The sequence below is a fragment of the Oryzias melastigma genome, linkage group LG11 (assembly GCF_002922805.2).
Source record: "Oryzias melastigma strain HK-1 linkage group LG11, ASM292280v2, whole genome shotgun sequence".
In the NCBI taxonomy this organism is placed as follows: Eukaryota; Metazoa; Chordata; class Actinopteri; order Beloniformes; family Adrianichthyidae; genus Oryzias; species Oryzias melastigma.
In genome coordinates this window covers 25101641-25126680 of record NC_050522.1, presented here as the reverse complement: position 1 = coordinate 25126680, position 25040 = coordinate 25101641, and the positions used below count along the sequence as shown (strand labels likewise).

The following is a 25040-nucleotide window of genomic DNA, read 5'->3' as shown; positions in this document are numbered from 1 at the left end:
TAAAATATTAGCTAAACTCCAAATTAGCCTAAAAAATGAAAAATAAAAAAAAAACCTAAATTAGCCAAAAAAGGTAGCATGTAGCTGAAATATTAGCTAAATGTCAAAATTGGCCTAAAAAACTGTAAAATTTTGTAATTTTGCAAAAACAGCTAGCATATACGTAGCTAAAATATTAGCTAAACTCCAAATTTGCCTAAAAAATTTTAAAAAAGCCTAAATTAACCAAAAACAGCTAGCATGTAGCTAAAATATTCGCTCAATTCCAAACTAGCCTAGAAATCCTAAATAACTGCAAAAACAGTTGAAAAAGCTAGCATAAAAAGAGCTGAAGAGCTACAGACATCCAAAGAAAACGTACAGATAATAATAATAAAGAACTAAAGAAAAAGTGAATCACTATTAAACCCATAAATATTCTGTCTCTCTTGGTTCAGACAGCAGAATCGTGGAATAAAAGTCACGTTCTATGTGGTTCTGGATCGGCGTTTCTCATAGTGTGTGTGGGCGGGGCCAAACGAAGAGGCGGGGCTTATTCACTTAGTTTGGGGACCCCTGCACTAAACAGAAGAATTCCATTTTACAACACGTTATACAGATAAAATCACAAATTTCTTCACAATCTACAAGTAAAATGTATCAAAATGTATAAATAAAACTAAATTAATAAATTTAAAAAATAGTTTTGTGGGTTTTAAGGAGGTTCTGGTCCAGCAGGGAGACGTAGGTGTGTATAGATTTGTCCATTTAAAACTAAAATGTCAAAATCCAATTAAATTTTGGAAGGAAAGCTATGAAAGGATTTCCTCTTTCCTGACATTAAATACAAAACTCTCCTGCAGATTCCACTCTCTTGGTTTGTCACGTTCATGTTCGGCTGTAGTTTCAACTCCTCACGACTTCCTTCACTTTAGTAAACGCATTCCCAGCATGCAGCTGCAGGATTCTCCTGCTGTAGCTCGGCTGAAGTCCGGAAACTTCTGCTGCGCTCCAACGTTACCACTGTGTGTGAAGCAGACGTTTGTAGAAGTGTCCCGTTTTCTCAGAAAATGACATGGAAACGAGCATTTCTGGAAAGACATTGTAAAAAAAGAAAGAAAGCACTGTTGAATTATTCAATAAACATATCATCCAACAAACATCGTTCTGTTGTGGTCCGTTAGGGTTTGGAAAACTCTGAAACTTTACCGTCAAAATCCAGTAAATTCTTGTTCAATTTGTTTTTTTTTTAATTAATGATCTTTTGATCTATTTTTCAGCTAAATATGACCTTTTTAACAAAAAAAATCTGTCATTTTTAGGACGGTTTTTGCTAAAAGCAGCAGGAGTTTGTTAGAAATTCATCTCCCAGATTATTTTTAACGTCTAAAATACGATTTTTTAAAACTCAATTAAAGAAAAATACTCATAAATGTAATTTTAACCCTTATTTTCTTTTCCTTTGTCCTCCACCAATAGAAAAACGCCACAAGAACACATCAAAAACATATTTTCTTTATTAAAGCTGATATTTAAAATATATCAGGGTCTGCAACTAGTGGCTCTTTTGTCCTTTAATGTGGCAAATTATTGTTGTTTATTTACTAAATTCAGAATTCTTGTTATTTTCTGATCATTTTATTAATAAAAAACGGCTAAAATGAAGAATAATAAATAATCTATGATTCCCAAATAATCATGTTAGCTAAAAACTGGACATATATCAGCATTTAATACAATTAGAACATTAGAAATATCAACTTAACCCAAAAATATTCAAAATCTTTTATTTGTTTTTTTTCTTTTAAAACAGACAGAAAGGAGAAAAAAAAGTTTCAGTTGGAGAAAAACACAAAGCTGGTGGTGTTTGTGTAAACCCGACACCTCCTCGTCCTCCTACTCGTCCTCCTCCGTCATCACGGCGCTCATTCGCCGGTTTGGCCGCAAACGCGTCACATGACGCCAGAATCCACTGTAAGGCTTTTTGAACCCAAACGGGGAAAAGGCTCATTTAGGTTCTTCAAGCTTCTCCTTCACTTCAGTCCAGCCCTGAAGGGTTTTTCCGGATCCATCGTGACTCCGCCCCCTCAGTTAAGAACTTCCACATAACATATTGCTTTGATCTCAGCATCTTCACCGGAGCTGGTGATCATTTAAAAGGCAGAATGACCTCCTGATGGTTCCTAAAACCCAAGTTTAACTTCTCAAGATAAATTCATTATCAATCATTTTAATTTGAAAGTCACTTTTTTGTCTATTTGAATAAAAAACCCTCAAAATTCACCACAAACACTGACGTTTTCTGATAAAACAATAGAACATTTTTAACTGTTTTTCCTAAAATCTGAATCATCGTTTTAGTTTATAGTGTAATTACTGAAGGTTGGTTTGGCTTCGACACTCTAAAGTTTGAATCTCTTCCCGTTTCCAGAACGACAAACAAATGTAGAAAAATAGTGTCACATTAAGGCAAATAAATACAATTATTTCTAAATAAAAAACACAAATTCTGACTGTTCTAAGGCAACATTCAGAAAGACACTTGAACAGCAAAAGGAGGAGAATCAGGAGAAACGGACGCTTTCAGCTCCTCGCCTCCAAATGTCATAAAAATGAAGACTCCAGCAGCTCCGTCCAATCAGCACCAGGAGAGACCAGCAGCAGAGCTCCGCCCCCTTTCACACGATGTACTGGTACAGGTCCGCCTTGCCGTGGTCGGGCGAAGCGAAGGGGCTGAGCCAGGCTATAGAGAAGGGGTGTCCGAACACCACCTTCATGTTCATCCACTTGGACCTCTTGGCCCAGCGTCTCTCCTCCTTCTTCAGCTGTTCGATGCCCTGCGGAGACGGAGGAGGGAAGAGGGCTGAGGATTGTGGGACAGGAAAGGGGTTTTCATTCTTGGAGAAGTCTACAAGTTCAAAATCGAGTGCTCTAGAAATTTCCCAGAAGTCTTTGCAAAAAACAGCATGCATTAGGGTTGTGGATTGGTAAGAGCCTGGCCGTACGATACGTGTCCCGACAAGTGTCTCATAATACGATGTATATCCCGATACGAGTCTCTCAATACGATGCGTATCCTGATACGTATCTTAGATACAATCTGTATCCTGGTTCATGTCTCACAATACGACCCGTACCACGATACTTTTCTCTCGATACAATGCGTATCCTGATACCCGTCTCACTATATGAAGCTTATCTCGATACATGTCTCACGATACAATATGCATCACAATACCTATCCCAATACGTGTCTTACAATACGTATCCCATGATACGATACATATCCCGATACGCGTCTCATGATTAAATACATATCACAATACATGACTTATACGATACACATCCTGATGCGTGTTTCATGATGCGATATGTATCACAATACATGTCTCAGGATACGATACGTATCCCGATACGCATCTCACGATACGATACGTATCCCGATACGCATCTCACGATACGATACGTATCCCGATACGCGTCTCACGATACGTATCCCGATACGCGTCTCACGATACGTATACCGATACGCGTCTCACGATACGATACGTATCCCGATACGCGTCTCTTGATACGATACGTATCCCGATACGCGTCTCACGATACGTATCCCGATACGCGTCTCACAATACGATACGTATCCCGATACGCGTCTCTTGATACGATCCGTATCCTGAGACGCGTCTCATGGTTAAATACAGATAACGATACATGTCTCACGATACGATACATATCCCGATACGCGTCTCGTGATACAATACATATTCCGATATGGCTCTACCAGAACAATTTTTCAATTAATTTTTTTAAGATTATGACTTAGAAAAAAACCCTCTATCTGAATATTTATACATCTTTCAACTAAATAAAATGTTAAAACTGATCCTGGAAGTCTGAACTTGAGAGTATCCCGCTAGCTTAGCTTAGCTGGACTGTTTTTCTGCACCTTTTGTAGCATCACAATACAATCTGGCAATCCATTCATGATATACAGACTTCTGGGAGAAGATTTATCTGGAATAACAACCTTAAAATATAAAGTCATGCTCCCAGCTGGGGGCGGAGCTGTGGGGGGGGGTCATTTTAGAATTTTAGAATCATGATTGACAAAGACCAAGAATTCATCAATAAAAGCTTCTATAGCATTACAAAAATAACAAAATTAATATTTTAAATGAAAATTTGAGCTCCTACAATTATTTGCTACGGCCTTGGAATGTGTGAGGGCCGGCAGCTCCCTGGATTTAGCTCAAATCTGCACCGTTTCCATGCTACGGCCAGAGGAGATTATCATCTTCGAAAACAAATTTGCATTAGATGCTTCAAAATGATTCTTTTGTTTCCTTCTGGGGGGTTATTAAGTCACTTTTCTCATTTGCACACAAACATTATTACACTGCCTGAAAATGTGCGGTCTCCGTAGTGAGTTCTGACTCGGTGAGTCATCCCTGTGGGTGTTCAGAGCACCAAATGTAATGAACTGAACTCCGTGGAGGGCTGTGAGTGGATTACCAGCTCCCCCTCCCATCTGGGCTCACATTCAAGTCAGCTGAAGGCTCCAGAACCGCCATCCTTCATCATCTCCACTTCATTTTGGGAAACCACTTCCCACTAAAACCCGCGAGCGTCTCGTCCTTCAACTCAATCAGCCCGACCGTCGAGTCTCGGCTGTGAGCAGATCTGCTCTCACCGTTTCATCAGAACATATGGAGTGGACCTGGGTTCCAAACATGACGGCCGTGAAGATGAGGAAGAGGAGGCCCTCGAAGCAGAGGAGGATGAGGAGGACGACCGTCGCTGGTGGAGAGAAGCTGCTGCACTCTGAGGAGGAAGAGCAACATTTAGACATAAAGTTGATCCGCTGAAGGTCTAAAGTCTGTCGCTGAGGTTTGTCTGCAACAACGTTCAGCTCACACAGATATTCAGTCAGATTCTATTGATTATATTACGATCATAAATTCACCAAATGGAAACTATGGAGCCAAATCTATAAAGATTTGAACCCAAATAAAACAAATTTAAGATGAAATATTGGTGTGAAGATAAAACTAATAATCATTATATAAACTTTATGCAATTCTAATATAAACTTAATTATTTTCAGCTTCCAATTTTCTGATTTTAAGTTTCCAAATTTCAGTTTCAAAACTTTTTTCAGTTTCAATTCTGACGCATTTGATGTATTTTTTTTAACTTTGTTTTTATTTTTATTGGTCAGCTTTTGTTCAATTACAAATATAAAAACTTAAATTGGTTTGATTAATACATTTTCTGCTTCATGTTCTCTTATTTTCACCAAAGACGAGAACATGAAGTCATTTATCGTTGTGTGCTATGAAAACGAAATAAGTAAATAAATAAACAAGTAAGTGAACAATAAGTTAATAAACAAGTAAATAAATAAATATGTAAATAAACAAATAATTAAATAAACAAAGTAAATAAATAAGTGAACAAATAATAAATATGTAAATAAACAAATAAGCAAGTAAGTAGGTAAATAAATATATAAGTAAGTAAGTAAATGAACAAATAGGTAAATAACTAAACAAATAAATAAATAAACAAGTAAATAAATAAGTAAACAAGGAAAACATAAGTAAATAAACAAATAAATCCTTTTCTTCGGTTTTAATTCTGACAGTTTTAGTTTTTACATTTTTGTTGCGGTGGGGGCGGGGCTAACACGAAGGACCAATCAAAATCGATAAGCTTGGCAACCTCAGTCATGGGGGGCAAAAGTTTCAAACCTGAAACTTTCTGATACAAAACCAAAATAAAAGGTTTGGTTCCCATCTGTGTTTGTGAATAACTTATTGTGAGTCGGTTTGTGTTTATTTATTAAGATTAAATGTAAATTGTAAAATTGTGATGTTTTTTTTTTCATTTGTAATGGATAAAGTTTTGTGTGTAATGGAAGCCCAGCTTCTTTTCTGCACATTGATGTAGATTTCTCTCTCCTGGTACATTGGAATACTTACTCTTCCAGTCTTCTTCGAAGCAGAAGACGAAGTGGAGAGCCGCCATGAGTAACGCGTGGAAGGAGATGAGAGCGATGTACATCTGAGAGGAAAACATTCACGTTAGGGTTCAGAACGGTCGTACGGACGCCGTCTAAAGGGTTGGTTGGGTCAGGACTCACAGTGAACAGAACAAAGAACTTCTGGTTGTTCTCCCCCACACAGTTGTTGACCCAGGGACAGTGGTGGTCCATCTTCTTGATGCAGCGTTTGCAGACACTGAGGGAACAGAAGGCGGAGCTCCGTCACTCAAACAACGATTGAATTTTCGGAGCGAGCAGACGAGGACGGCCGCGACGGCGTGGTGTCTTCACCTGCAGTGGTGGGCGCGGTCGGGCTTGATGCTGCAGCATTTGGGGCATTTGTAGACCACCTGTCCCGGCTTGAGCTGCAGGCTTTCTATGAACTCCTTGGTGGCGTTCCCTTTGGGGACGGCGCCCTGAGAGGAGGAAGATAATGAGGGAGAATTCTCTCATTCTGTGGTTCGAAGGCGGCGGGACTGACCGGGTCGGTGCACATGGCTTTGGCGTGCGACGCCAGCGCCAGGAAGGCGAGGCCGCTGAACAGCACGCCGTTGAAGAGGCTGTACGCCGCGCTCCTGGCCGGCAGCAGCATGACGAACATGACCACGAACTCGGCGTAGAGGACCAGGAACCAGGTGATGACGGCGCAGGTGATGCCGCAGCCGTCACGGATGAACCACATGGTCCCGGCGCCGCTGCGGGGTGGGGGCGGGACGCAGTGCTCAGGCTTCAGGTAGCCAGCTTGCCTCTCGATGTCCCTGGTGCGCTGCGCCGGACTCATCCTCCTACTGCGTCTGCGGCTGCGTCTGCATGCTGCAGACGACACAGGAAAGAGGCGCTTAATCACCAAACAGGTAAAAAACGAACTCTGGAGCTTCACTGATCAGATATCTCTGCTGTGACCGGATTAGAAGCAGAATTTAAACGGTTCTGACGCCTTTTTAGACATGAATCACGAGAGGAGGAAGAACAAACACAGACGGCTGGATCTCTGAAGACCAAACAGGAGATTCCTCCCAGACAAGACGACTGATGTTTGATTTCCAAAGAGGAATGAATGCAGAATCATCTAGAGTCCCAAACTTTATCATGTGAAGACCACAGAACTGTTTTCTTCTCCAATGGGGGGGGGGGTCGGTTTGTAGGCTAACAGAAAAAGTGAAACAATCACAACCGAAACTTAAACATTTATGGTTTTCCAGAAAGACAGATGTAGCCACATTTAAAATAATTCATTTCTGTAATCTTCATAGAAAAATATAATAAAACCTTTAAAAAAACTAGATATATAGGATTACCTGTGATAATACTATTGTGAATGCTGTAAGCTAATGTGGCCGCTGAAGATGCTGAAATTGATAGCTGAAAACGAAATTAGTAGCTGAAATGGCTGAAGCTGATAGCTCGGTAAAATATTAGCGAAATGCCAAATTAGATTAAAAAACTAAAAAAAAAAATCTATTTTAGCCAAAACAGCTAGCATAAAGCTAAAAGATTAGCTAAACTCCAAATTCAAATTGAGTAACAGCCAAAACAAAAGCTTGAATAAAAAAAGCTGAATATTCTAATAGCTATAAACGTCCAAAAAACGTACGGAAGAAAAATAATAATAAATAAAGAAAGAAAAAGTGAATCACTACTTAAACCAATAAATATTCTCTCCCGTCATAAATCAGACTCCAGAATGGTGGAATTAAAAGTCACGTTCTGTGTGGGGGGGCAGGATAAATGTGGAGGTGGGCCTGATCCGGCCCGCGGGCCGTAGTTTGGGGATCCCTGGTCTAAAGAGGACAAAATTCTAATGCTGAAAGTGTTCCGGTTCGTCGGATTCTTGGGCTGCAGACGAAAAAAATCTATTTAAATGATTTCTGCTTTGTTTGATTTCTGATTTGAAGGAAGTTTTATTTTGGAAAACTACCAGATTCTGAAAGAAACATTCTCAGTAGTTTTTTAATGATGATTATGAAGTTTTTAACCAAAATCTAACAACCTCAATGTCTTAAAAAGCTATTTTTAATGTTGATCTGAAGCCTGTTTCCAAAATCTCATCTGAGGGGGCGTGGCTTTAGGAGCTCCGCCCCTGATCCCCCTGTCTGATTCTGATAGCTCTGTGTCTCAAACACCAGATGCAGCTGAAGTTGGCGTCTGGTTGTTAAGCCTCTACTTTGACAATTAAAGGAACATTTTTATCTTTTAACGGATTCGACAAAAGAATCTAAAAGTTCAAAGTGGCTGCAAATATTTCTCATAGAATGAAGATTCAATCAAATGTCAGATCTGATGAGACAGTTTAGTACAGAAAATACTCCTCTGTGTTACAGCGAAATAAACAATGAGCCAAGATTATAAAAAAGATTAATCATTTTGCCTTGAAAGAAATTAAACTGTAATGTTGGCTTTGTTACATTTTTACAGATCAGAAACAGCCTCTACAAATCAGCAACTTTGTTTTATTGAATCTTAATCTTCTGTAAAATATCTAGATATTTTTGCATAAATTAAATTCCTGTAGCAGTAATTTAATTTAATACACAGATTTTCCAGAAACTGGAATAAAAACCTCCAACTCCATCCCTGTACAGACAGACCGGTCCGTGAGAATACTGTGACATTAAGCTGATATGTGGCCTAAAAAGGTTTGAGAACACAAGAGACGGAACTCAAAATGTCAAGAAACTCAAAATACATCAGAGGATGATGGGAGGATAACCGGCTGTGTCCACGCGGACGTCAACTCTGTCAACAGTTTGAGTCTCATGAAAAATTCATGACTTTAAGGTGAACCGTCCCGACCAATCCGCTTTCTCTGCAGCTTCACACAATGTTAAATATTTATAACATTCCTTCATATTTTCCAGAGAAATTACGTCATTATCCTGACTACAACCGAATCCGTCTGTAAACACCCCCTCCAGGGAAGAAATCTTCAAAGTGACGACCTTGGACCCGCTCATCTTTTCAGAGCACACCTGTCAGCCGCAGTATCACCTTCCACCTGAGGTAAAAGGTTACACCTGTCCTGACGGAGAGGAGTCTGCTTTCAGGTTTCCCTGACTGCATGTGCAACAGTTTACAGCGACAGAGGAAGTGGGTCACTACAGGAAAATCCTGCTTCATGATGACGAGCGGCTCGCCCCATCAGAGAGAGAGAAAACCTGGAACTGAACAAACGAAACAACGATGACTGCTCATCCAGACACGGCAAAGGAACCGGTTATCTCTGCAGAACCGCACAGAGACCTCGAGAAAGAAACGGATTTGTTCTGCACTGAAACGTGAGACGCAACTTCTGTCCGAGATCAGTCAATAATTGATAAGGATGTTCAGAGCTACTGAGATACTGCAGACCTCCATCACTACAGAGAACTGAAAGAAGTTAAATAGAAGTATTTAAAGTATCATGTTTTAATCTTCATTCAGGAAAACTTCAAAAGATTAAGACGGTGTTAAACTCAATTCTACAGGGGGTCAAAATCCAAAACACAACTTAGGTCACAGGCTGAACAGGATAAACATTTATTGAACACTCTAAAACGACATTTTTAAAACTTTAAAACCATAACTTTCTAAGATAATTATGAGCTAGATATATAGAATGACCTGTGATAATGCTAGTGTGGATGCTGTAAGATGAATTTGGCCACTAGAGATGGTGAAGCTGATAGTTGAAATGACCAAAGCTGATAGCTGAAAACGCTGAAGCTGATAGCCAGCTAAAACATTAGGTATATGCCATATTAGCCTAAAAAAGCTAAAAAAAAAAAAAAAAAACTTAGGTCAACCAAAACAGCTAGTATGGAGCTGAAAATATAGCTAATTTTCAAAATAGCCTAAAAAAAACTGAAAAAAGTCTAAATTAGCCAAAACAACTAGCGTGTAAGTATTAGCCTGACTCCAAAACAGTCTAAAAATACTTTTAAAAAAGCTGAAGTTAGCCAAAACAGCCAACATGTAGCTGAAATATTAGCTAAACCTCAAAACGGCCTAAAGAATAATCAGAAAAAAGTCTAAATCAGCCAAAACAGCTAGCATGCAAATACTAGCTAAGCTCCAAAACAACCTAAAAAACTTTTTAAAAAGCTGAAGTTAGCCAAAATAGATAGCATGTAGCTGAAAAAAATAACTAAACCTCGAATAGCCTAAAAAGCTGAAAAAAACTAAATTAGCCAAAGCAGCTAGGATCTAGCTGAAATATTAGCTAAACTCCAAAATAGACTAAAAAATCTTAGTAAATGCCAAAATAGTCCAAAAAGCTAGCAGAATGCTATTTTTTAAAACTTAAAAACCTTAACTTTTAACATAATTATGAATAATAAAAAGGCAGGAATTTTATTCCAGAATAAACCAACTTAAACCTTAAATAACTTTCAACATTTTACTCTTCATAAAAATATATTTTGTGAAAATTATACAATTTAAAAATGAGCGCAGATAACATCGGGTCATTAATAACAATAAAATAAATGATCTGGCGGGCCGGACAGAATTACCAGGAGGGCCGGATCCGGCCCCCGGGCCTTGATTTGACACGTGGTCTAAAATGTTTTCATTTATGTATGTATTTATTTTTTATGAAAGATCCACCTTTGTTCAGTTTATTTGACTAATCGTGTGAAAATCAATTCATTCAGTAATGTTACTGTTGTGGGATCAATAAAGTTTTTTTCAAATCCAAGATAGTTTCCTTTTTGAATAAAGTTGTTTTTTAATTGGAATTTAATGGAAACTCAAAACGTTGATTTGTGAATCAAAATGTAATTGGTTCAGTATTTGTTGACAGAGATTTTCAGCTCTAGTAAATCATAAAAATAATAAGTATGTAAAACTTGACAGAGGAGAGAACACAGCTGGTCAAAATGATGGAAATAATCCAGGATTTTTTTTCCTGTGATCGCAGTCAGATTGGTGAGGGACTCAGAAACTTGTCAGATTAAAGAGAAAAACGCGCTTTCTAAAACTTTAGAGGCAAACTGAGCTTCAAATGTTTAGAAACAGAGATGAAGCCATTATTGACCACAATCAATTCAGTTGAGTCAACCCGGAAGTTGCCTCTGGGAGCAGGAGCGCGAGCTCGGGAAGCTAAACACAAAAAACACAGCTCACATTTTCAGCTAAAACCTTTCACCAGCTCAACAACAACCCACCTCTCGCCCCCTTGGCTTTGTTGTCAGGAGTCCAGAAGACCTCACGTTTCTTGAAGCCTTTAGGGAATCGAACCCCGTCCGCCCCGCCTGCTGTGCTGGTTAGCTTAAATCCCGGCTAGGCTCACTGGTGTCCTCACAATGGCTTCTTCCTGGTTCCTGGTCTCCGTTTAGTTAATAATCTAACTTTCTAACTAGTTCATTAACTCTAAATATAAGTCACTCTGTTTGTTGTTTTCTTGTGGTTCTCATTCAGAAATCTATGCGGCAGAAAAACAAACTCAAACGCACAAATTTCCAACCAGGAAGTTTGATAACCCGCGGATGATTCGCCCTGAGTTTGGTCTGTCAGGAGCAGAACCGGGAACGACTTCCTGTCAACTGACCAATCAGATCGTTATCTAGGTTTTGGCCCACCCCTTTGGCCAAAAAAAGGGTGGAATTTTTCTTCCATTCAAAATTATTTTATTCTTTAGTCATATGTACACTTAATAAAAAAATATTTAAATTAAATTACATTACATAACATGGCATAAAAAATAAAACCATACAAAATAAAACAAAATGGCATGTGTAACAATATAGTGCAGTCATCTAAAAAACTTAAAAACATTTAGCTTTCAATGCAATATTTAGTACCAATCTTTTTCAAAGCTCTCTTTATGCTCTTTCTGAAAGTAAAAAATATGGCACACACTTTTATAGTCCTATTCTGACAGAGAAATGACTTATCTTAATGTTAAAGTGGATTAAGAAAAGGTCTCTTAGCCCACACTTAAAGTTCATTTTATTGAGTATTCTCGAGTTTAAGAATAGTACGAATAATAATTTTACTAACAGACTACCTCTTCAGACTAGTTGGAACATTTTTAATTTACAAATATAGTAAAAAGTAAACCTCATGTATACTGCCTCATTTTTAGCACATAATATATTTGTAGTACACTTAAATAGACTATTTTCTGCTAAGGGGTGCAATATTAAAACCCTTGTTCCATTATTTAAAACAGACTGAAATAATGAAAGAGTTATTATTAATTTATGTTTATCCAATTTTGTTTATTATTATTTATTTAGATCACATGTGTCAAAGTTTTTTTTAGGTTTTTTTAGGCTAATTTGGCATTTAGCTAATATTTTAGCTGGCTATCAGCTTCAGTGTTTTCAGCTATTAACTTCAGCTATCAGCACTAGCATCTTCGGCAGCCAAATTCAGGTTACATCATTCACACTAGCATTATTGCAGGTAATTGGAGGAGAGTCTTCCAAAATGTGTAATAAATATTATAAATCCAATCATTCCTCATCTTACACATTATTCCTTTGATGACATAAAAATGTTAACACCTCACTTAGACACTAATCTGCAGCCTTCAACATATCTGAATTTGCAGTATATATATATTTTATTTCAAATTATTTTTATTATTATCATTGTTATTGCTGTTGTAGTAGCAGCGGTGGAAGTTTGTGATTACTAGCAGTTCTCGTGTTTCTCCAGATGGTGGCGACATAACCCCTTCTTCGAGAATGCAATGCATAAAAACCGTAGAAGAAGAGCCTCCCGGCAGTTCTTCTTCTTGTGTTTATTTTTTATTGAGTCAACATGGCAAGAGTCAAAGTTAGCGAGGCTGAAAAGGTGTATATTCTACACGGAATAAGAGTAAGTACTTAATACTATTCAGCTAAATGTCAGTGATCGTTCATTTGACACCTAAAGATGGTCACTCCGGATCTTTATTTTGACTCGCTTTCTCCTCAGGATGATTTACGGGTGGATGGAAGAAGCTGTGAGGACTACAGACACATGGAGGTGGAGACGGATGTGGTCTCCAACACGGATGGATCTGCCAGAGTCTCTCTGGTAAACTCTACATTTATATTTATATATATATATATATATTCTCCAGAATGTCAGCAGAAAGTGAGTGATTTTCCCCTCCACGTTTGTCAGGGACACACCGCCGTCCTGGTTGGGATTAAAGCAGAAATTGGAAAACCGAGACCCCTGGTTCCAGATGAAGGATACCTGGAGTTCTTTGTGGACTGGTAGGTTTACTGAATGTAAACCAGCACTTCCTCAAATCTCACTGGTCACAATTTGGGGTTTAAGTCAATTCTAGTTGATCAAATCAAGGAAAAATTTATTTAGTTGATTAAAAGTGAGATTTTTTGCTATAAAAAATAGCAGACTTCTTCAACTGACTATAATTTTGTTAAAAAAATACACATTTTATTTCTTATGTGTTTAGTTGGAGAGTCTTTTTATATATTTTTTTTAGGTTATTAGATGTTATAAATCTGGGAAAAAAATCATATTTGTTTTTTATTGTGAAAATCTGTTTTATTCATTTGTTTTTTAATTTTAAAGTTTTTTTAAATCCTGTGACTCATTTTGAGTTACTTGGAGGATGCAAAGTGTTTTATAATAAAAGTTTATTTTATTTTTTATCATCATGTAGGAGCTAAAACTTTAATAAATAACTGCTGGGATTTCCTGTTGGGTCATTGGCTCAGTTTTTCCAGTTCACTCTGACTCTTCATTCTGATTGGCTGAACACACCTGATCCAGGTCTTCAGCAACATTGACTGTATTAATATTTCTATATGATCAGCCAACTTTCTGAATCGAAACCAAAATAAGTCATTCTTAATGTTTTGGTGATACCCTGACACTAGGAGGCGCTATCTCTGTTGTCGCTTTATTAGAAAAGTGTTTTTTCAACCCCCCCAGTTCTGCCAACGCCACCCCCGAGTTTGAAGGCAGAGGCGGCGAGGAGCTGGGGATCGAGCTGAGCAACACCCTCTACCGAGTGTTCAACAACAGGAGCAGCGTGGACCTGAAGAGCCTCTGCATCAGTGCTGGGGAGCACTGCTGGGTTCTGTATGTGGACGTTCTGGTGAGTCCTTCTGACCCGGACGCTTTTTTATCTCTCTACAAAGATATTTTTATACATAAAACATTAAATAAATAAAACAATAATGCATGGAAATTCAACTAAAATTAAAATCTTCCCTATTTTTTTTATAATTTTGTTTAACTAAAATGATCTGTTTTAGCTAAAAATAGTTGAGACTTTTTTATGTTTGTTTGTTTTTTTTGTAATAAAATGAAAAAATGTGTTGTTTACCTAGTTTTTAAATATCCCCTACTCCATAAAAGGGCTTTTATTGTGGTAGACATTGAGCTCCTGATGTCAGTAAAGTCTTTGATTAGTGATGCAGAGACTGAGGGAAATGTCTAAGTGTGTCTGCTGAGCTGATCAGGTGAATCATCCAGGATCAAATCAGGATCAGCTTAAAGTAAAGGAAACAATGAGTGTGAAACTGACAAAAAATATATAGAAAAACTGTTGAACTCAAAAGTACACATTGAAAACTTGAGCTAAATGTTGAAAATTTGAAGAACAGATTTTAAATGTGAAAATTAATATTTAAAAAAAACTATAAACCTCAAACTGTGTCCAAATGAAAAAAAAATCAAAATTTTAAAACATTTTGAAATATATTCATGGGTTATGTTTTAAAATTTTATAGTGAAATAAAAAAATGAAAGTTTCACTTCTATTTTAGCAACATTCTAACGTTTTTGGCTAGTTATCTACTGAGGTTTTTTAGGCTAATTTACAGTTTAGCTTCTATTTTAGCAACAGGCTAACGCTTTTGGCTAATTTAGTTTGCTGAGAATTTTAGGCTAATTTGGAATTTAGCTAGTATGTAAGCAACGAGCTAGCTTTTTTTTTTACCTATTTGTTATCTACTGAGGTTTTTTTATGCTAATTTGGAGTGTAGCTAATATTTTAGCTACATGCTAACGATTTTTTTGGCTAATTTGTTATCTACTGATTTTTTTAATGCTAATTTAGAGTTTAGCTTCTATTTCAGCAACAGGCTAATGTTTTTGACTAATTTAGTTTACTGATAAATTTTTGTCTCTTTAGGAGTTTAGCTAGTATTTTAGCAATATGTTAGCTTTTTGGCTATATTGACATCTACTGAGGTTTTTTATGCTAATTTGGAGTTTTGGAGTCATCTACGTTTTGTTTTATGATAATTTAGAGTTTAGCTTCTATTTTAAAAACATGCTAACGTTTTGGACTAATTTAGTTTACTGAGGATTTTAGGCTATTTTGGAGTTTACCTAGTATTTAAGCAAAGAACTAGCTTTTTTGGCTAACTATACATTTATTAAGGTTTTTTTGGGCTCATTTGGAGTCTAGATCGTATTGAAGCAACACGCTAAATATTTTTGCAAAATTGGCATGTTTTAGAGATTAAAGCAATTTTACTACAAAATTTTCAGAAATTTATGTCAACTTCAGCGCTCTTTCATAGTTCTTAGATTCAATTTCCAGTCTTTACAACTTTAACATACAAATAGCTTTAGCATTTTCAGAGAAATAGTTTAAAGAATTTAAGTAAATTGGTCACTATTTTCAGCAAAAAGCATTTACACTATCAGGTAATGCAACTTTTGTAGTTATATGTATGTATATTTCAATATTTCCTTCTAGTTTAATATACATATATTTGAAAATGTACAAATCATTTTCTTAAACTTTTAATTGTACTTTCACAATTTAATACTGTTTACATTTATTTTTTTTATTTCAATTTTACAATCTGGTTTTTCCTTTACTTAAAGCTGATTATTACTTGATCCCACAGCAACATCCCGACTTCCTTATATATCAAGAAATATATATACATATATTTTCTTCTTTGAGCCACAAAGCATCAAACCAGCCTGCAGTGGATGCAGTTTGTTTTTCATGGATGTGTTCTCTGATCCAAAAACACAGAATCAGTTGAAAGCCAGTCGGTGTGTAGTGAGAGAGTTGAGTCCATTCAGTCATGTTAGAGTTTGAGGAAATTTGGTCTGAAAATGGGCGGAGCTTCAACTCAGAGGGCTTTTGTATGCAGCTGCTGCAGTGTGACGGGAACCTGTACGACGCCATCTCCGTCGCCATCAAAGCCGCTCTCTTCAACACCAAGTGCGTTTTTGTTTTTCCCATTTCCTGGTGTTTGTGGTCGTTCTCTGCTCATCCTGCGATCTCATCTCCTCACCGCAGAATCCCCCGAGTCCACATGTCGTCAGACGAGGAAGGCGGGAAGGAGGTGGAGCTTTCGGACGACCCGTTCGACTGCGTGAGGCTGAACGTGGAGAGCGTTCCCTGTATCGTGACGCTGTGTAAGGTGAGCCGCTCTCTGTGAGCGTGGCGGTTCGTAGGCGTGGCGTCTCGTGACCTGCAGCTGTCGTTGAGCAGGTGGGCCACAGACACGTGGTGGACGCCACTCTGCAGGAGAAGGCGTGCTCGGTGGCGAGCCTCATCATCGCCGTCACACACAGGGGAACGGTGACCTGCGCCAAGAAGATGGGCGGCGGCAGCCTGGACCCGGAGAGTATCTTTGAAATGACAGAGGTGAGGCAGACGACTAGAAACGATTTGGGGTTTTTGTGCGTTTATGATGTTTCTCTTGTTCAGGCGGGTAAACGAGTCGGGAAAGCGCTTCACGCGCCGCTCATGAAGCTGCTGCAGCAGGAAGAGAGTCTGGGAAAGAAGAGACAGAAAGTTGGCTTTCTTGGTTAAAATGAACTTCTATGTGTACTTCCTGTTTTTGTTTTAATAAAACATTTCACATTTTCTATAAATCCTCGTCTGGAGTCTTTTGTACTCATAAAGAAGCTGATTTTATTGTATTTCATCCTGAAGTTTCCTGATTTATCCAATAAACTCTGTGATTTTCCTTTTTGGTTTGAGGTTCACATAGATGATAAACTATGGAGGTTTTTACATCCTGTTGACCTGAAGACGTCTCGTTTGATCAACTCTACCTCCAGAACGAACAGATTTTATACGGAAAGAAAAACTTTGGTAAAAAGTTTGATCTTTTATGAGTTAAAAGCACAGATTATCTTATGCTGAACAACATTGGTTACTAGCTGTTCAGAGCTGCACTGAGATGATCCTGTTTGGCACAAATCATCTTTTATTTTGAAAATTAGTTATTTGAACTTCTGTCAAATGTAAAAAAAATGAAAAAAATCTCATTTTTAAGTTCTTTTTATTATATTTTTGCTTTTGTTCGAACCAAAAATAGACATAACTCATATTTGTTATTAAAAATAAGGCTAAAGTTAGACTATGCGGCGCCTTGTAGGTTTTAGAAAATGAGCCCAAATGGCTCTTTTACTGTGAAAGGTTACTGACTCTGATCTAGGATGTCTTTTATTTTGAAAAGAAGTCATGCAAAATTCTGTCATACTTTAAAAAAAAAGCTATTTTCTGTTCATGTTTATGTTTTATTTATAAAACACAACAGTTTATTTAAATATTTCATGTCAGTAACAAAAACATAAATATTCTCTTATTTTTCTAAAGGGTGAGTGAAGACTTTGTGGGTTCTACTGGGTTTTGGTTGGCGAGAAATCGACCTGAACGGCTCTTTAAGTGTTGAACGCTGCAGATCCTGGTCCAGAACCGTCCTCCTCGAGGGGGGGTTTTCTCATATGTTAAGCAGCATTGTGTTCACGTCTGCTTTAATGATGAACTTGGAATGACTTACTTCTAAAGTCTGGTTTTTATGATGCCTCATTAAAGGTTTTTCTGTCAGAATTTGTTGGTTTTGGCTCCAATAAGTAAACATTCTGCGGAAAACTCAAAATGAGGAGTTTCTATCACCTCAATACAATGATCCCAAAAATCTTTGACGCCAAACAAACACTTCTTCCTGAGTTTTCCAGACTTATTGTGAGTATTTCTTGAGTCAAAGGTTGAACCTCTTGAGAGCTGCAGCATCTCCGTCCTCCAGCGTTTGCCACGTGTCAACCAGGACTCTGCAGCAGCACAAACGCCAGATGTGACTGGACGGCTTCCACGGGGCGTGTGCGCGGGCCGACAGCCGACAAACACCAGAAAAATGTCTCTGCAAGGTCATGCCATGAAAAAATAAGTTATATAATTGCATAATCAGTGCTGGCAAACTGGTAAAGTTCTTACGCAGCTGAGAGACAAAGCCTCCTTTTCTCGTTCATGATGTAAACTCACATTTAAGCCAAAAAAAGAGGAATAAAGTTGAATTTTTAACACTTTGAGGCGTTATGTAACGGCTGCTCCATCCTGCCCCACCCTGTCTGCACCTGCCCCCCGGCCTTGGCTCTGAGGAGCACCTGGCGTCCATGTGAGCAGTCTGGAACGCCATCCCAGACAGGGCGGCAGTACTTTTCCTTAAGGCAGGAGTGAAGGGGAGGGCCTGACGGAGACCATAAATTGGGAGGTCCACGCTGGTGCAGCCTCATTCAGGACTCAACATGGAGCTCAGGGGACTTGGTGTGCTTCTGGGAATTCTGCTTCTCAGCCGGAGTTCCTCCCAGCAGATCTCCTCCAGAAGGGCGACGAAGAAAGGTAGACGGAGGAAGAATGATTGTTTTGTTTGCGTGACCTCTGATCTCTCTGTGGGTTTGTGTCAGACACGACGAAGGACGCTGCCATCGTGGAGCTGCAGAAGCAGATCAAGGACATCGTGCAGGAGCTGAACCTTCTGAAGGAGCAGCAGGCCCTCCAAACAGGTGAATTCCTCCGATCCACAAACAAGGAGAAACGGCTGAAGGTCTCCTCATCACCTCCAGGGGGCGGGGTTTTCTGCCAAATTACGTTTTTTTGTTGCTTTTTCATATTTGTGAGTTTATTTCCGAACAGATTTTAGGAAAAGACGTTTAATTTAAAGTCCCTGTTAGACCGACGGCCTGTTCAGAACTCTGCAGCGTCTCTGCAGCCCTGAGCAGGTCTGAGCACGCTCAAACGATGAAGGCGATGCATCTCACTTCACTCACGGTGCATGAAGTGATGCATGAGAGTTCTCTGGGAGGGTTATGTAATAATATTCCAACCTTATAAGGTCACCTGTTCAATATTTAGTTTAAAAATGATGAAAATCATCAGAATTTGAGACAAAATACAGATTTGCAGGAATACATATGGACTGACTTTTTTATGTTTTGCTCAGGAAAAATGTAGAATTTGTTTTATTTTTTATTTGAACTTTTTAGACAAAGCAGACAGCATGTGAGTGAATGGAACAAATGTTAAGCTGTAAAATTGTAATGTAAAGTGCCGTAATTTATCAAGGAAAAAGAATAATTAGTAATTTTTTGACAATAATGTACATTTAACCAAAAATATAAAGCAAATTTAGAGGGAAATTTCTGCAACATAAATGACACAAGTAATGTTTAATTGACTTATTCAAACACTTTAAAAGCTAAATGTAAGTTTATTTTTGAGAAAAAGAAGGACTTTTTCCTTATAAAATGACAGCTTTTAGTTGCAAAAATGTAAAACTTTATTCTTGTAAACTTTAACATTTTTTAAATAATTTTACAAAATTATTCTTGTACATTTTGACTCATTTTATGACTTTCATTTTTGTAATATATCATATTTCCTAATTTTATACCTTTTTTCTGGTAAAATTTTGATCTTCTCATAATTTTACAACTTTATTCTTTCATATTTGTAAAAATATTTTCATAACTTTACTACTTTTTCAAGTACTTTTATGACATTCTACTGGTAAAATCACATCTTTTATTTAATTTAACTACATTATTTTTGGTAAAATTTTGAAGTTTTATTTTATAATTTATGATTTTTTCTTTTAAAAATTAATTTTTCTTTTTAAATTCGACAACTTTATTCATGCAAATCTTTTAAAATATTTATTTTTAAAGTTTTTTTAATAACATTATGTCTATAACTGAGACTTTCTGAAATTATTTTGACTTTCTTCTTGTAAAATTTATTTTTGTCTTTCTACATTTTACAGCTTCATTCATTTTTTACACTTCTCTGATAATTTTACAATTTTGCTCTCTAAATTTTTAAAATTTACTTCTTTCTGATGTCATCATGACTTTTTATCCCTTTGTGGCCTTAATACTGCAGCATCATTTTTATATACACTGTATATAAAATTACATTTAAAATGATTGTTTTGTTTATACATACAAATATAAGTTTAAATTATTTATGTATTTATTTATAATAAATAAATAATACAACATTCAATTTCATTTTTATTTTAATGACCAAATTTGACCCAGGAGATTCTCTGGAGTTAATAGAGAAAATGTTTGAATTTCCCCACAAAAGGGAAAGATTTGACTGATATACATATATATATATATATATATATATATATATATATATATATTTGTAAAAAAGAAAAAAAAAAAACTTTCCAGACAAAATATTCAGGATTAAGATTTCAGATTCCTGTAACTTAGTCAACTTAAAATGAAAATGTTGCCCTTTTCTTTAGTCTAAGTACAAAAAAAGCACATTTTGAGGTGTAATTTGTCTAATTATTGGATCTTTTCTCTGGTTTTCTGCAGTTTGCTTAAAAGGCACGAAGATCCACAGGAAGTGCTACTTGGCCGACCCCGTGAAGAAGCGCTACCACACCGCCAGCGATGACTGCAACGCCCTGGGCGGCGTCCTCGGCACGCCCACGTCCGCCGACGAGAACTCCCAGCTCGGGGAGTACCTCCGGCAGAGCGTGGGCCCGGACGAGCAGGTCTGGCTGGGCATCAACGACATGATGACCGAGGGCGCCTGGGCGGACCAGACGGGCCTCACCATCTCCTACACGAACTGGGACACGTCCAACTCCCGGTCCCGTCAGCCCAACGGGGGCATGTCCGAGAACTGCGCCGTCCTGTCGGGGGCCTCCCAGGGGAGGTGGTTTGACGAGAACTGCCGCGAGGAGAGGCCTTCGGTCTGCCAGTTCAACATCGTGTGACCACCGTCACAGATCTGTCCTTCCAGCTGCTCTGTCCTCTCAAACCAGTGGTTCTGAATGAGACGCCCCATAGTTTAGACAAAAGCCATGTGCTGGTGTGTCATTTGCAGCATTTTTATGGTCGTCATAAAAACCAGGTGGAAACATACGAGGCCAGCTCAGTATCATAATTCAGAAATGCACAAATCTAGAAAAACTGAAGGAACCTGGAGCTGTTTCACCCATTTCTGTACACAAAAGTAAAAGTATGAATGTAATGTTAAAGTTTAAGGTTAGCTGGTACTAACCAGAGACTTTCCATTTGGTTGAAAGTGCTTTTTTTTTTTTAAAAAAAAGAGCCGCTGGTTTAATAAGCTTTATATTATTCTAAAGAGAGCTGCATGACTGTTTCTGTAAGTCTTCTTCATTTTTGCGCCTTTGAGCAACAATTTCACCCCCACCCACACTCAAAAACACACCAAAATTTGACCCTCCCCTCCCCCGAAAAATGATGACATCACAGTTTGAGAAACCATTAAAAGTGAATGAGGCCAAAATCTTAACTTAATAGTTCAAACTCTCACAAAAACACAAATCTCCCAAGGAAGTTTTGAAACTATTATGGGATGCCCGCAGGACCTGTAGCTTGGCGGCCATGTGGGAAATTTGGCGATTTTCACGTTTTCCAACAATATGGCAAAATAATCTATTGTTCAGGCAATCTTCATGAAATGTCATTCACATGCCATCAGGACCTCAGGAAGTGGCAGCCATCTTGAATGAAAAAAAACACGTAAACACGTGTTAGTGTGGCTAGCTCGCAAAAGTGGCGTTTCGAGAACATTTAATTCATGTGTCCTTGACTCAAGCTAAACCACACAATATGACATTTGATATACAAATAGTAGCAATGTGGGCGTGGTTAGCAAAAAACCTGCGTTACTAAGGAAGTCCAAACATTTACCATCTCCAGTTCCTCTAAAAATGACAGACCTGTCGTTTAGGTCTATGTCATTGACCTTTGACCTCAGGAAGAGGCAGCCATCTTGAATTAAAAACCAAAAAACGGTGAACATCGTTACCATGGCTAGCTTGAAAAAGTGCCGTTCCCCTGTTGCTCACACATTTTTTACTGTAATGTTGTGAAAATTTAATTCATGTATCCCTGACTCAAACTGAGCCAAACAATATGACATTATGATATGCACACAGTAGGAATGTGGGCGTGGTTAGCAAAAACCTGCGTTACCGAGGAAATCCAAAACTTTACCATAGTTGATTCTTCATAAAATGACATAGATGTGTTTGTTAGGTCTATGTCACTGACCTACGACCTCAGGAAAAGGTAGCCATCTCGAAAAACAAACAATAAAAAAAAAAAAACGGTGAACATCGTTAGCGTAGCTAGCTCACAAGAGTGGAATTCCCTTGTTGCCTACACATTTTTTACTGAAATGTTGTAAAAAGTTAAATCATGTATCCCTGACTCAAGCTGAACCAAACAATATGACATATGATATGCACACAGTAGGAATGTGGGCGTGGTTACTCAAAAAAACCTGCGTCGCTAAGGAAATCAAAAAAATTACCAATTCAGATTCCTCTAAAAATGACATAGAACAGTTTGTGATCCCCAGGTGACCAAAAAATAAAGTGGTTGCTATGGAGATGACATCAAAATAAAGCCACCATTTTGAAAAAAAAAGTGTTTTGTTTTTTTTAATGACGTCATATGTAACGCTGACTGGGGTGAGGGGCGTGTTGCAGCCAGCGAGGGTGGGGGTGGGTAGCACCTGCGGGTCATATTCTGACGCTCGAGGCTTTAATTCTATGACTCTGCCAAATAACCAGCTTTGTGTTTTTCTGATTCATTTTGTGGGATCTAACCTGCTAAACCACCTTTCAATAAACCGAGAATGGACCCTGGTGTTGTCGTTTATGGAGGGAGTCTACATTCAGAGGAGAAATTGGTGAGGAGATTTGATTGTTTGATTTAAACGTGACTTCAGCCGCTCCCTCTCCGGTACTTTTCCATGGAGAGCTCCTTCACTGTTTTTGTGGCTCCAGCTCTTGTGGTTGGACTCGTTCCTTCGGATCGAAAATTGTAGGTTGAGGCTTAGGCGGTCGCCTGAGTGAAGCTTTTTTCTTCCTCTAACCTATTTGTAGGACTTTATTTCAAAGCACAATATTTACAAAAAGTGAAAGAATCTTAAAAAAAAAAACACAAACAATTTTAGAATATTCCCACAAATGAAGACTCTAGAAATCTTGAGCAACAGACTTCTGTAGAATGAATCCAAATTGACAAAAACCGGTTTGTTTTTCTGAAAAAAAAAAGAAAAAAACCACAAGATGACAATCTATGAACAAAAAAAACAAAATGAATATTAATAAACATTAATCTTAAACGGACAGGGAATAAAAACAGAAAACAAAACCCTTTAGAAAATCTCTAACTTTGTAATTTATGATTGATTTTTATGCTTCAATCATAAAAACAAGTTAGTCAACATTAACTTTCATTTTAAAAAACTATTGTTTTATAATTAATAATTCTCAATCCATTTGCAGGTTGAGAGTGAAAAAAAGTCCTTTCACAGATCCACATTCAGAAATCTGTTTCTCCCTTAAAAAAACTGCAGGATTCAAATTCTCTGTAAAAAAGTGAAACTATTCCTGCAAAGATGCGGCTCACAGCTTTTAGGTTGAAGCTCTGGGACGAGTTCTGCACCGACGGTGATCCAGGTACAAGTGTCCATCTGCAGACGACGGGTTCGGTAGCAGCCGTCCACCGCACCGACACTACAAGTAATCGTCTGACATGGAGGTGTCCGGCTCCACAGCAGACAGTCGGATGGTGTTGATGTCTCCTGTGTTCTTGAAGGTGTAGAGTTCATTGTCGACCATCCTGCGGTCCTGATAGTCCAGGCTGTCCTGGGCCTGGATTGGAGTGTGTGGACGAGATGGGATGAAAGTCTCAGAGGGGGCCAGGAAAGCTTTGTACTGGCCCGTTTCAGGCTCTGGATCCGGTTCGTTAATGACCGGCAGCGCTCCGTCCGTGGTGCCAGTGAACGTTTGGTAGCTGTCCACCTGCATTTTATCGCTGGGTAGGGAGTCGGAATAGGGAGTGCTATCCAGCAAATGGCCGTAGACCAGAAACTCATCGATGGAGGCATACACGTGGGATTCGTTCTCGGATCTGGTCTTGGTGAAGTGTCGGTCACTCGGGCGGAAGATGTTTCCTTTAGTCACGTAGGCGGAGTTCTCCTTGTTCAACTTCTTCTTCTTTTTCCTGTTTGAAAGACCAAATGCAAAGAGTTAGAACAAGAATAAGAACATGGATGCACAGTCCAACCTGCTGCCGTCAATATGTCACAAAACTTTAGCCACAAATTCATGAAAATAGAAAACGTCTCTTTATGTTTTGGAGCAACTCTAATGTTAAAACCTACTCCAATGAAAATGTGTTTTTAACATGTTCTTGTGGCATTCATGATGGAGGACATAAGAGTCTGTCAATAAGGACAACATTTTGAGTGTGAATCGAACAAATGTATCTGTGGTAATGTTTCTGCACCGCTTCTAATTATTGCAACTCACTATGGGGGAACCAGAACAGAAAATAAATTCAATTATATATGAGAATAAAGTCATAAAATTATGAGGGAAAAAGTCACAATATTACAAAAATTAAGCTGTAAAATTATGATGTAACGGGACACAATTTTTAAAGGGAAAAAATGTAATAATGTTTTGAAAATAATGTTGTACATTTGACCAAAAATGCAAGCAAATTCAATATCTGCAACATAAATTAAACCAGTAATTTTTGATTGACTTTGTTCGAATATTTTAAAACCTAAATGTAACTATTTTCTGGAAAAAGTAGGATATTTCCCCTATAAAATGATACATTACAGTAGCAAAAATGTAATACTTTATTCTTGTAAACTTTCAATTATTTTTCATAATATTACAACATCATAATTGTAAATTATGCTAAAATGATTTGATTTTTGTAATATTTCATCTTTTCTTTGAGACTTTTACACCTTTACACCTTGTTTTCTGGTAAAAATTTGCCAACTTTATCCTAG

At 37.9% G+C, this 25040-nt stretch overlaps 4 protein-coding genes across 5 annotated transcripts in view; 2 read left to right on the top strand and 2 right to left on the bottom strand.

Moving 5' to 3' along the window:
- Positions 1–1750: 1750 nt before the first annotated feature.
- zdhhc3b (zinc finger DHHC-type palmitoyltransferase 3b) lies at positions 1751–11544 on the bottom strand. Its single transcript, XM_024298473.2, has 7 exons — positions 11167–11544; positions 6504–6835; positions 6314–6438; positions 6122–6218; positions 5961–6042; positions 4670–4800; positions 1751–2816 (listed from the first exon to the last, which is right to left on the bottom strand). The coding sequence occupies exons 2-7, from the start codon at positions 6801–6803 to the stop codon at positions 2658–2660; spliced, it is 894 nt and encodes a 297-aa protein (XP_024154241.1). The 5' UTR covers positions 6804–6835; positions 11167–11544; the 3' UTR covers positions 1751–2657.
- Positions 11545–12676: 1132 nt separating this feature from the next.
- exosc7 (exosome component 7) lies at positions 12677–16816 on the top strand. The gene is made up of 8 exons (XM_024298475.1): positions 12677–12826; positions 12926–13027; positions 13118–13212; positions 13898–14063; positions 16087–16157; positions 16236–16359; positions 16431–16586; positions 16650–16816. The coding sequence occupies exons 1-8, from the start codon at positions 12770–12772 to the stop codon at positions 16752–16754; spliced, it is 876 nt and encodes a 291-aa protein (XP_024154243.1). The 5' UTR covers positions 12677–12769; the 3' UTR covers positions 16755–16816.
- A 1597-nt stretch (positions 16817–18413) lies between these two features.
- LOC112162500 (tetranectin) lies at positions 18414–21288 on the top strand. The gene is made up of 3 exons (XM_024298274.2): positions 18414–18569; positions 18635–18733; positions 20558–21288. Exons 1-3 carry the CDS (start codon positions 18476–18478, stop codon positions 20962–20964), a joined length of 600 nt encoding a protein of 199 aa, XP_024154042.1. The 5' UTR covers positions 18414–18475; the 3' UTR covers positions 20965–21288.
- Positions 21289–22653: 1365 nt separating this feature from the next.
- The window catches only part of cdcp1b (CUB domain containing protein 1b), a 19454-nt gene continuing 17067 nt past the window's right edge, over positions 22654–25040 (bottom strand). For both annotated transcript variants that reach the window (XM_024298270.2, XM_036214197.1), the window contains exon 13: positions 22654–24235. In XM_024298270.2, the coding sequence (XP_024154038.1) occupies positions 23746–24235 (490 nt within the window). In that variant the 3' untranslated portion in view covers positions 22654–23745. The remainder of the gene's footprint in view (positions 24236–25040) is intronic.